General features: G+C 45.9%; 1 protein-coding gene across 1 annotated transcript in view; it reads right to left on the bottom strand.

Moving 5' to 3' along the window:
- Positions 1–7,927, bottom strand: part of pecam1a (platelet and endothelial cell adhesion molecule 1a) — a 29,405-nt gene extending 21,478 nt beyond the window's left edge. The window contains exons 1-6 of the mRNA XM_048233793.1: positions 7,856–7,927; positions 7,101–7,127; positions 5,399–5,698; positions 4,080–4,364; positions 2,222–2,506; positions 10–279 (exon numbers count right to left, since the gene is read on the bottom strand). Coding sequence (XP_048089750.1) covers positions 10–279; positions 2,222–2,506; positions 4,080–4,364; positions 5,399–5,698; positions 7,101–7,127; positions 7,856–7,910 — 1,222 coding nt within the window. The 5' untranslated portion in view covers positions 7,911–7,927. The remainder of the gene's footprint in view (positions 1–9; positions 280–2,221; positions 2,507–4,079; positions 4,365–5,398; positions 5,699–7,100; positions 7,128–7,855) is intronic.
- Positions 7,928–12,043: the final 4,116 nt, after the last annotated feature.

Below are 12,043 nucleotides of genomic sequence, written 5' to 3'. Positions count from 1 at the left end.
TGTACTCACTCTTGGCCTTGACTATGGTCTCCGTGCTGTTCTTGCCGATCCCTTTGGCCTCGGCCAGGCAAAAGTAGCCCCCGTCATGAGCACTGCCGGCCGTGGCCATGTAGCGCTGACCCCGTTGCAGCTCCCGCTGGTTCCGGAACAGCCTGTACGAGATGACGGACTGGTTTACGCGTTGGTCGGCCACGTGCTGGACGGAACAGAACACCGTGAAGTTGTCCCCCTCGAACACCACCGAAGGGGTCACTCTCACCTCCGGCACTGAGAAGAGCTCTGAGGAGGAGAAGAAAAGACACACACACTGTTAATGGCAACACACACACACCGTTAGGCGTAACACACACACACACCGTTAATGGCAACACACACACACCGTTAGGGGCAACACACACACCGTTAGGGGCAACACACACACACACCGTTAAGGGCAACACACACACACACCGTTAGGGGCAACACACACACACACCGTTAGGGGCAACACACACACCGTTAGGCGTAACACACACACCGTTAAGGGCAACACACACACACACACCGTTAAGGGCAACACACACACACACCGTTAGGCGTAACACACACACCGTTAAGGGCAACACACACACACACCGTTAGGGGCAACAACACACACACACACCGTTAGGGGCAACACACACACCGTTAAGGGCAACACACACACACACACCGTTAGGGGCAACTAGTCAAAAACACCCTTCACTCTATCCAACACACCCCCTCTCTCTCTCTCTCTAGTCTCTCTCTCTTCTCTCTATCCATCTATCTCTCTCTCTCTACCTCTCTCTCTACCTCTCCTCTCTCTCTACTCTCTCTCTACCTCTCTCTCTCCCTCTCTCTCTACCTCTCTCTCTACCTCTCTCTATCTATCTCTCTATAGGAGGCGGGTAATACAGGCTGCCCCTCAATAGCCCCCCCTCCCCCATACAATTGCACTATCCTAACCCAAACATCAGCGCATCACTCCACCAGTCAGGCCTTTATGGTAGAGTAGACAGATGGAAGCCATTTGACAATGAGAGGTCAAATCTTCTGGTCTGATGAAACAAAGACTGAGTTGTGACTTTTTGGCCACGATTCCCAACGGCGTGTGTGGAAGACACCAGGCACTGAGCTGCGCTGATGTTTGTCCTTTACGCTCTCCTCATCTTCTTTAAGGAACTCTAGATCTCATTCATAGTGACCAAATTGGGTCCTTAGTTACCTGTCTGACCAAGGCCCTTCGTCCCGCATTACTCAGTTAGGCTGAACGGCCAGATCTAGGAAGACTGTTGGTTGTTCCAAACTTTTCCATTTGAGAATGATGGAGGCTGCCGTGCTCTTGGCCACTTACAATGCTCAGACATGTTATTGTATCCCTCCCCAGATCTGTGTCTTCACACAACCCTGTCTTGCAGGTCTACTGACAACTATCTCGACTTCGTGGCTTGGTTTTCACTCTGACATACTGTACACCATCAACTGGGAGACCTTATATAAAGAGATGTGTGCCTCTATCTCCTAATAATGTCCAGTGAATTAATTTAGGCACAGGTAGACTCCAATCAATATGTAAAAGCATCTCAAGGACTATTGATAGAAGTAGGATGCACCAGAGCTCAATGGCAAGTGTCCTAACAAAAGGTGTGAATACTTATGTAAATGGAATATTTCAGTCTTTATTTTTTATATACATTTACAAAACACTCCAAACACTTGCTTTTTGTGGGGTGTTGGAGTATTGTGTGTAGATTGATGAGAAAAATAATTAATTGAATCCATTTTAAGATGAGTCTGAAACATAATGAAATGTGGATAAAGTGAAGCGCTGTGAATACTCTCCGTATGCACTGTATATGTCCTGTAAATTTATATTACTGTAAACCACTTTCTTAACTGTATACTACTGTCTACACTGCACTATATGTCTTATACTGTTTATGCACCACCTGACTACTGTGTAACACATTGCACTTTTCTGCTTTTTTTGCACTTCTGGTCAGACACAAACTGCATTTCGTTGTCTTTGTACTTGTACTCTGCACAATAACAATAAAGTTGAATCTGATCTAATCTTATGTATCTAATCTAATCTAATTTAATCTATCTATCTATCTATCTATCTATCTATCTATCTATCTATCTATCTATCCATCCATCCGCCTCCCATCCTCTGCTATGTGTGTGTGTCTCAGGTGATAACTACAGTACAAGGACCCACCTGCCACTAACGCTCTGCCACTCACAGTCTTCTGCAAGTTCTCGATCTCTGCCTTGCACACGTACGTCCCAGAATCTCCAGATTTCGTTCGCAACGTCAGGCCACACTTTTCCTTTCCGCCTTCCTGTTTGAGAACGCGGCCATCTTTGGTGAGGAACAACTCCAGTTTGGAACGTGCGTCTCTCGGTATGTCGTTGAATTTTACATCGGCACAGTCGACCACGAGGAAGTCACCCTTGGCGTCAAATGGGGGATCGAAACTGATGGTGGGCGTGACCTCCAGCTCTGGGGGAGGAGGAAAAGGAGGAGCAGGAGGAGGAGAAAGAGGAAGAGGAGGAAGAGGAAGGGGAAGAAGAGGAAGAGGAGGAGAAAGAAAAGGAGGAAGAGAATGATTAGGAAGAAGAGGACGAGGAGGAGAAAGAGAGAATGATGAGGAAGAAGAGGAGGAGGAGGAGAAAGAGAGAATGATGAGGAAGAAGAGGAGGAGGAGGAGAAAGAGAGACTGAGGAGGAAGAAGAGGAGGAGGAGGAGAAAGAGAGAATGAGGAAGAAGAGGGAGAGGAAGAGAAAGATGAAGAGGAAAAAAAGGAGGAGGAAGAAGTGGACCAACAAGGAAGAATGAGCAAGATAATGCCTAAACATTAGCATGTGTTATTAAAGCAGCAATATGTAAAATAAATAATAATGGTGACAAAATATCAGCTTCATCCCACTGAATAAATTCATCAATCTTATGAACAGTCTTACGAACAATCTTACGGACGTCTTTAAAATGCTACTCTGCTATGTGTGTGTGTCTTGTGAATTGCCATTCTCTTGTTTGGTGGAGGCAGAGAGTGGTGGGGTGAGCAGTGTGGTGGGGTGAGCAGTGTGGTGGGGTGAGAGGAGTGAGAGGAGTGGTGGTGAGAGGAGTGGTGGAGTGAGAGGAGTGAGAGGAGTGGTGGGGTGAGCAGTGTGGTGGAGTGAGAGGAGTGGTGGAGTGAGAGGAGTGGTGAGGGTGAGCAGTGTGGTGGGGTGAGAGGAGTGGTGGAGTGGTGGGGTGAGAGGAGTGGAGAGGGTGGTGGGGTGAGCAGTGTGGTGGGGTGAGAGGAGTGGTGGGGTGAGCAGTGTGGTGGGGTGAGCAGTGTGGTGGGGTGAGAGAGGAGTGAGGAGTGGTGGGGTGGGGTGAGAGGAGTGGTGGGGTGAGAGGAGTGGTGGAGTGGTGGGGTGAGAGGAGTGAGGAGAGGAGTGGTGGAGTGGGGAGGGTGGTGGTGGGGTGAGGAGGGTGGGGAGGGTGTGGTGGGGTGGTGGGTGAAAGGAGGGAGGGTGGTGGTGGGAGGGTGGGGAGGTGGTGGGGGTGGGAGGGTGGGAGAGGGTGGTGGGGTGAGCAGGTGTGGTGGGGTGAGAGGAGGTGGTGGAGTGAGGAGGGTGAAGGGTGGAGTGAGGGGGAGTGGGAAGTGGTGGGGTGAGCAGTGTGAAGGGGGGTGAGAGGGGTGGTGGGGTGGAGAGGTGGTGGAGTGAGAGGAGTGAGAGGAGTGGTGGGGTGAGCAGTGTGGTGGGGTGAGAGGAGTGGTGGGAGTGAGAGGAGTGGTGGAGTGAGAGGAGGGAGAGGAGTGGTGGGGTGAGAGGAGGTGGTGGGGTGAGAGGGAGTGAGAGGTGGTGGGGTGAGAGGAGTGGTGGAGTGAGAGGAGTGGTGGGGTGAGCAGTGTGGTGGGGTGAGCAGTGTGGTGGGGTGAGAGGAGGGAGAGGAGTGGTGGAGTGAGAGGAGTGGTGGGGTGTGAGCAGTGTGGTGGGGTGAGCAGTGTGGTGGGGTGAGAGGAGTGAGAGGAGTGGTGGGGTGAGAGGAGTGGTGGGGTGAGCAGTGTGGTGCTGGCTCTCACCGCGCACAGTGACTCTTTCGACGTTACTAATGTTGGACACTCCAGCCTCGTAGTTCCCCAGTATGTTCATTTTGCAGTGGATCTGAGTCTCGCCCGGCTTGGTCAACTTCACCTTGACCTCCTCCACACCGGGCGGGGACTTGGTTTCCGTGCGGATCAAATTGCCGTTTACGTACAGGTGGAATATCAGGCTGCCCGCTTCGTTAGGGGACAAGCAGCTGACCTTGACCTCCTGACCTTCGAAGATCACATGGGGGGTCACCGTCAGAACAGGGGTCATCAGACCTGAAGGACCAATCAGTGATTAATACATGAAGTGTGTAGGATAGATGCACACATGGATGGATGAATGGATGGATGGATGGATAAAATGACAGATGACGGCAATTTGGGGCAGCCGTGGCCTACTGATTAGTGCTTCGGACTTGGAACCGGAGGGCTGCCGGTTCGAACCCCGACTAGTAGGCACGGCTGAAGTGCCGTTGAGCAAGGCACCTAACCCCTCACTGCTCCCCGTGCGCCGCTGTTGTTGCAGGCAGCTCACTGCGCCGGCATTAGTGTGTGCTTCACCTCACTGTGTGTTCACTGTGCTTCACTAATTCACGGATTGGGTTAAATGCAGAGACCAAATTTCCAAATTTCCATTTTGCCTAGCTCCAATACATTGTCTAATCTGAGACAGTGGCGTCTACAGAGAAGGACGTTTCTATGGGAATTAAACTGAGACAGCGGCGTCTACAGAGAAGGACATTTCTATGGGAACCAAACTGAGACAACGGCGTCTACAGAGAAGGACGTTTCTATGGGAACTAAACTGAGACAGCGGCGTCTACAGAGAAGGACGTTTCTATAGGAACTAAACTGAGACACTGAAGTTATACAGAGAAGAACATTCAAGGAGGGAACTGAAGGGAACTTAGCTGAGACAGTGAGGTTCTGCAAATAACGTACCTGAAGGGAACTCACCTGAGACAATAAGGTTCTACAGAGCAAGTACCTGAACGGAACTCACCTGAGACAATAAGGTTCTACAGAGCAAGTACCTGAAGGGAACTCACCTGAGACAATAAGGTTCTACAGAGCAAGTACCTGAAGGGAACTCACCTGAGACAATAAGGTTCTACAGAGCAAGTACCTGAACGGAACTCACCTGAGACAATAAGGTTTTACAGAGCAAGTACTGGAAGGGAACTCACCTGAGACAATAAGGTTCTACAGAGCAAGTACCTGAACGGAACTCACCTGAGACAATAAGGTTCTACAGAGCAAGTACTGGAAGGGAACTCACCTGAGACAATAAGGTTCTACAGGGCAAGTACCTGAGACAGTGAGCCTCTGCTCTTGGCTGCTCCGTTCCTTCTCCAGCACCTGGACGTGGCAGGTGTAGCGTCCGGAGTTGGCGGCGCGGGCGGGGGTGAGGCTGTACTCCACCTGGCTGTCGCTGCTGTTCTTGGCGTAGATCACCTGGCCCTGGTTGAGCAGGAAGCTGAAGGAGTGGACCAGCCGCTGCTCGGAACTGTGGCTCACCTGGACGTGGCAATGCAGCCGCACGTTGGTTCCTGTCTCCACCGCAGGACCAGGGACCAACGTCAGGTTCACCTGGTCTATGGTGAAAGCTGCTGTGAACACACACACACACACACACACCAGACAAACATACACACACACACACACACACACACACACACACACACACACACAAAGACACCAGACAGACATACATACACACACACACACACACAGACACCAGACACCAGAAAGGCATGCATACACACACACACACACACACAGAGACACCAGACAAACATACACACACACACACACACAAAGACACCAGACAGACATACACACAAACGTACACACACACAGACACACACACAGTACACACATAATCATATGAATTTGTATGAGTAAGTGGAACATCAGAACTACTTTTTTATATGATAAAAGAGAACCACAACACAAAACAAACACACACACACACACACTCACTCACACACTTTCTCACACACACTCTCTCTCTCAGACACACACACACACATACACACACATATACTCAAACACACAAACAGAGGTACATCCGCAATCTTTTTCCCATCCTCCATCTAGACCGCAGAGCTCATGAATAGTAATCAATTCCACGTCAAACTGAAGAGCTTCTGCAATTGGCCTAATTTAGAGCATAGAGCTGACAGAGGAGTTATCTGTTCATTTTTACATTCACAACATAGCAAAAACACATATGGACCTAACATATTTAAAAAAATACTAGTAAAAACAGTTGTGTGTGGCAGGGCACCTTTAATAGCTGCTGGCTTACCCTGAGTTTTTCTGGGGCCCCTCGTAATAATTGAAGCATGTAAGTTACATTAGATAAAAGCAACAGCCAGAGCAGCAAGTAAGTAAGTAAGTAAGTGCTCACGTCTGCAGAGTGTAGAGTAAGTAAGTAAATAAGTAGGTGCTCACGTCTGTAGAGTGTAAAGTAAGTAAGTAAGTAAATAAGTAGGTGCTCACGTCTGTTGTACAGCCAGTACACAGTTTATGTTTGTGTTTATGGCACCTTCATACGAGTTTAACCCAAAATATCTCAGGTCAACCATGGCCCAACCAAACTAAGGTTGTGTGTAAAAGTAGCCTCGCGACTTCCTGAGCTTGTTCACTTTCATGGGAACCAAGGAATGGGACCGGGGCAACACCAAAGAGAACTGACCCAACACACTGTGTCTGTTTCCTGCACTTCACACAATACACAACGACATTCCCTCACAGAGAGACAAAGAGAGAGAGAGAGAGACAGAGAGAGAGAGAGAGAGAGAGAGAGAGAGAGAGAGAGAGAAACATGAGCTGTGTGATGCAAAAAAATAACCTCACTGTTAGTTAAAGTAAACAGTGAGAATATGTTATTATTTATTATTTATTAAGTTATATATTATTTTGTTCCAATGGCCGTTCTTCCTTAAGTGATGGTTAAATAAGGACTGAAAACAAGTTTTTAAATGTTTTAAAGCCTGTTCTACTTACAGGAGAGTTGAGCTTCATCAACATGCCCTGCGAGTGATGGATGAGGGAAGGATAGAGAAGGGAAGGAGAAGAGGGAAAGAAAAAAAAGAAGAGAGATGAGGGGAGAGGAGAGGAGAGGAGGAGAGGAGAGGAGGAGAGAAGAGAGGAGAGGGGGAGAGAAGAGAGATGAGGGGAGAGGAGAGGAGAGGAGGAGAGGAGGAGAGAAGAGAGGAGAGGGGAGAGAAGAGAGGAGAGGGGAGAGGAGAGGAGAGGAGGAGAGGAGAGGAGGAGAGAAGAGAGGAGAGGGGGAGAGAAAGAGAGGAAAGGAGGAGAGGGAAGTAAAGAGAACAGGGGAGAAGAAACAAGAGAAAGAGGAAGAGAAACAACAGGAGAAAGAAAAGAAGGATAGAGAGAATACAGCAGAAGAGAGGAGAGGAGGAGAGGAGATGACAGAGGAGATGAGAGGATAGACAATTAGGAGAAAGGGAAGAGAGAAGAGAGGAGAGAAGAGAGGAGAGGAAAGGAGGAGAGAAGAGGAAAGAGGAAAGGAGGAGAGAAGAGAGGAGAGGGGGAGAGAAAGGAGAAAAGAGATAAAAGGAGGAGAAAGAAGATAGAAGAGAGGAGAGGAGGAGAGGAAAAGAGAGGAGAGGACAGAAGGGGGGATGAGAGAGGAGAGGAGAGAGGAGGAGAGACACAAACACTGGTAAAAAATCAAGTCACAGCAAAGTGTGTAATCCATCGGTGTAAGTATCCATTGGTGAGTGGGGACACCGTACACAGCAAGAGGAGTCCAGCGAACAGCGCCTTGACACGGACCTCCGAGAGCGCCATCCTGACAGGTGTGTGAGAAAAGGGATGTGTGTGTGTGTGTGTGTGAGTTTGTGTGTGCTTGGGAGGAGGCACTTAAGGAAAGGGGCTGGCCCTTTCACAGAGGGAAGGTGTGTGTGTGTGGGGTGTGTGTGTGTGTGTGTGTGTGTGTGTATGTGCGTTAGAGAGAGGGAGAAAGAGAGAGTGTGTGTGTGTGTGTGAGAGAGTGAGAGAAAGACTAAGAGAAAGACTAAGAAACAAGGAATTTACTTGCCATAAAAGGACAAATTCCTTCCGAATTTTCAATCTGAATTTGTTTTTATTTCAGCAACTGAACAAAACACCCTTTCTGGCTTTGAAGTGAGGCCCACTTGCCTTGTACTTCAGGAACTACACACATGGGAATAGCATCTAATTGAGACCCAACATATTGAGTTTCGCAACAACATCCTAAAAGTCTGCCAGCAAACTAAAACAGTGCATACAGGGCAACATCCTCTCCAAAAAAATCTAAAAATAGTTCCGGAAAAAATAGTTCCGGAATCACCTAGAGGTCAGTGATCCCCACTCGGACCTTAGAATATCAAAAGTTAAATAACGACCTCTCCTGCCAGCCATGGTCTACAGGCCTGCTATTTAGCCATAACATACTACAACCACAACACACTTTACAGACACAAGGCACACCACAAATAACACACAAAAAACTACTCAAGAAAAAGACCCTTTTTATGAATATTGGCTGTCTAAATCACAAAGAAATATTACCTATATTATACTGAACCTAGTTTATTTATTCATTTTGTATATGAATAGTTCAGATGCAAAACCCTCTAAATGCTACCTCTGTCAAAAATGAGACAACAATGGTGAGTGATTGCTGCACACATAATATGCTAATCAAATACATATACATTAATCAAATAATTGTGATTCAAAACCGGCTAAATACCACTCTCTTCATGGTCAGAAATATTGATTTGTAGGTGAAAATTATTATTATGCATATTTAAAAGTAAAGTGATCAGTTGGACCGTTTTGATTATTTATATATATATATATATATATATAAAGGAGATATATATATAGGTATATGGGGACAAGTAACACGTATATATTAGGGACAAGTAACACGTATATATCTAATTAATTACATACTCTGTGATTAATTAATCTAAATTAATCGCATATATGATTTTTGCTGTGAAAGTATTTTAAATATTTAAATTCAAATGAATCATTGCATAATCAGCATTAGTGACATTAAAGTTCAAAAACTCTTTTATTATTATTTTAATAATGGCCATAATAATCTATGATATGACCTAATATGCTGAGGAAATAAATTCAAAAGTGCTTCGGGAAGAAGTTTTTTTATCACATACATTGCAGAGGACTTTATTTTAATCAACACTTTATTTTTATCAACACCATCAAGCCGCTTTTTGAAAAGTAAATGTTCCAATCAATGATCTAGGCAGCACATTTTTCTCCTTCATTTTACAGTCTAATGGTTACTGACTACAACGGCTCGGGTCAAAGGTCATACAGAATCGATTAATCTGCGTTATTTTTTTTAATCAGTTATTTTTTCTCAAATTAATTAATCGAAATTAATCAGTTATTTTGACAGCCCTAATATATATTTTTCATATTTTTAATGCCAGTGAAGCACTTAGCACTTTTGAATTTGAATGTGAGGGGCATGCTTGTTGCCCTGGCAACTTGGGTGTTGTGTGGATGTGGGAGAAGAGGGAGGAAATGGCCGCTGCTTCCCCAGGAAGTGCTCTGGTGGGGCCATGTTTGGACCGCAGGCCTGAGGGGGTGGGAGGAGCTCAGACCGAGCCGCCTCCATTACATTTACATACACATTCATTTATTAGACATTCATTTGTTACACATGTACAGTTGTCTAAGCAGCCATCATAACTCTGCGTATAAAAAAGCTTTGTGTGGCTCTTTTACACGTTCATTTATTAGACATTCATTTGTTACACATGTACAGTTGTCTAAGCAGCCATCAAAACTCTGCGTATAAAAAAGCTTTGTGTGGCCCTTTTCTTCTTCGGTGACATAGCTGATCTACAAAGCACAAAAAGGGGCAAACAAGTACATGCTGAAGGGCAAAGGGAATATTAAAATGTTTTACACTGGCCTTTTTTGTGTTATGTATTGGCAGACAGCCCTGATATCTTAGCTTAACCTTGTCATCTGTACACCCGCACACCGGCTCGATTGTCTGCCAATGCCACCATGACGCGAGGCTATTCTATGCTTTGGCAATGCCACCATGACGCGAGGCTATTCTATGCTTTGGCACTCTCAGGTGCCTGCCTGCCAGAGAAGCTTCAGTTTCAGCCAATCACATGACAGCGTTTCTTTTACTGTGGTCCTAGTCATCGGAACCATCCCAAATAGCACAAAGGAGTTCACTAAATTATTGGTGGGGACAATTTTGTCATCTCCAAATATTGATGCTGACTAGTCACAGTGGTCCCCATCTAAACCTATGCCTATGCACCACTCAAGACTACCAGAGCATGAGAGAGCAGAGTGTGTGTGTGTGTGTATGTGTGTGTGTGTGTGTTGTAACTGTGTGATGATGACATATTAGCTGGAAGTGCAGTTAGGTTTCAGCATTTACAGACAGGAAGTGGCGCTGATTGTTCCTTCACATACAATAGCCCACATCCTGTCCCTGTACGAGCTCATATACAATAGAGCGCTGGAACTCCGGCCAATGCTGCACTGATTGGCTACTGGCCCCACCCTAGAATTCTGCAGAAGACAAGGGAGCCAATGGGAAACAGCCATCACCAACACGTTTGATTTAATCGGATAAGTGACACAATGACTGTTAGGCATGAACAAATGACTCTGTGTGTGTGTGTGTGTGTGTGTGTGTGTGTGTGTTTGTTTTAAGTGTTAGGCATGCACAAATGATTGTTTATTCTCCAAAATGGACACTTCAAATACACCCAGTTCCAGATCAGCCTGAAAGCCCTCTGCTTGTAATCAGGACGTCCTATTGTGAACGGCCTGTTGTCCAGTTGTGTATGTTGTTACATACAGTACACATGCACTAATGATTAGTTAGGATGTGTTTTGTTTTATAAACCTCTTCCTAATACTATAACTCATGATTAACTCAGGAGTTACAAGTGGTTAGTTAATGATATTTTGTGAGCTCATCTAAAGTGAGGACTTTCTATGCATTGCAGCACATTTTCAAATGAGTTGTAGAGATTAAATTTACATTCATTTATTGCATACAATTTTATCCAAAGCGATTTCCACATGCCAATTAAATTAAAGGCCCTTATCACATTAGGGGAAGCCAGGAATCAAACCCCTTACTGTTCAGGCTACTGCATGCTAGCCCAGATCCTTATCCACTGAAAATGAATATCGGGCCAAAATCATGCTAGTACATCTTCCTATTAGTCAATACCTTCAGACCTCTTTCAACAATCTTCATCACACTTGGTATACTTACTCACTATATCACACAATATCATTGATATCACCTTGCACTGTTGTTCACTATAAAGCCTCAATTAACTAATTAGTTAATTGTTGTTCACTATAAAGCCTCAATTAACTAATTAGTTAATTGTTGTTCACTATAAAGCCTCATTTAACTAATTAGGTTGCTTACTCAAGGTCATGGAATCTTAAAGTTCCAGGTGCCCTTCACTGGACTTATGCAAATGTCAGTTCAGAGGCACTGGGCACACACACACACACACACACACACACACACACACACACACACACACACACACACACACACACAGAGGCACTGGGCACTATAATTATCCTGCACAAACTCTGAAATGTCATTTGAAATCGAGCTGAAAGCAGATTCTGAGACAAATAGTTCAACAATGACTAACACTGACATGCACACACCACACAGACACACACAAACACAGACACACACGCACACACAAGCAAATGTGTGAATTTCGAAAATGTCTGAATTCTCTATTTCTCTACTTCGTCTTCTCTCTCTTCCCTTGTCCTGTCTTCTCTCTATCCTCCTCTCTCTCCTCCCCTCCTCCTCTCTCTCCTCCTCCTCTCCTCTCCCTCTCCTCCTCTCCTCCCCTCCTCCTCTCTCTCCTCCTCTCCTCCTCTCTCTCCCTCCTCTCTCTCTC

This window comes from Alosa alosa, chromosome 22 (assembly GCF_017589495.1).
Source record: "Alosa alosa isolate M-15738 ecotype Scorff River chromosome 22, AALO_Geno_1.1, whole genome shotgun sequence".
Taxonomy (NCBI): domain Eukaryota; kingdom Metazoa; phylum Chordata; class Actinopteri; order Clupeiformes; family Clupeidae; genus Alosa; species Alosa alosa.
The sequence above is the reverse complement of the archived record's forward strand: the minus strand, read 5'-3'. Positions and strand labels throughout refer to the sequence as shown.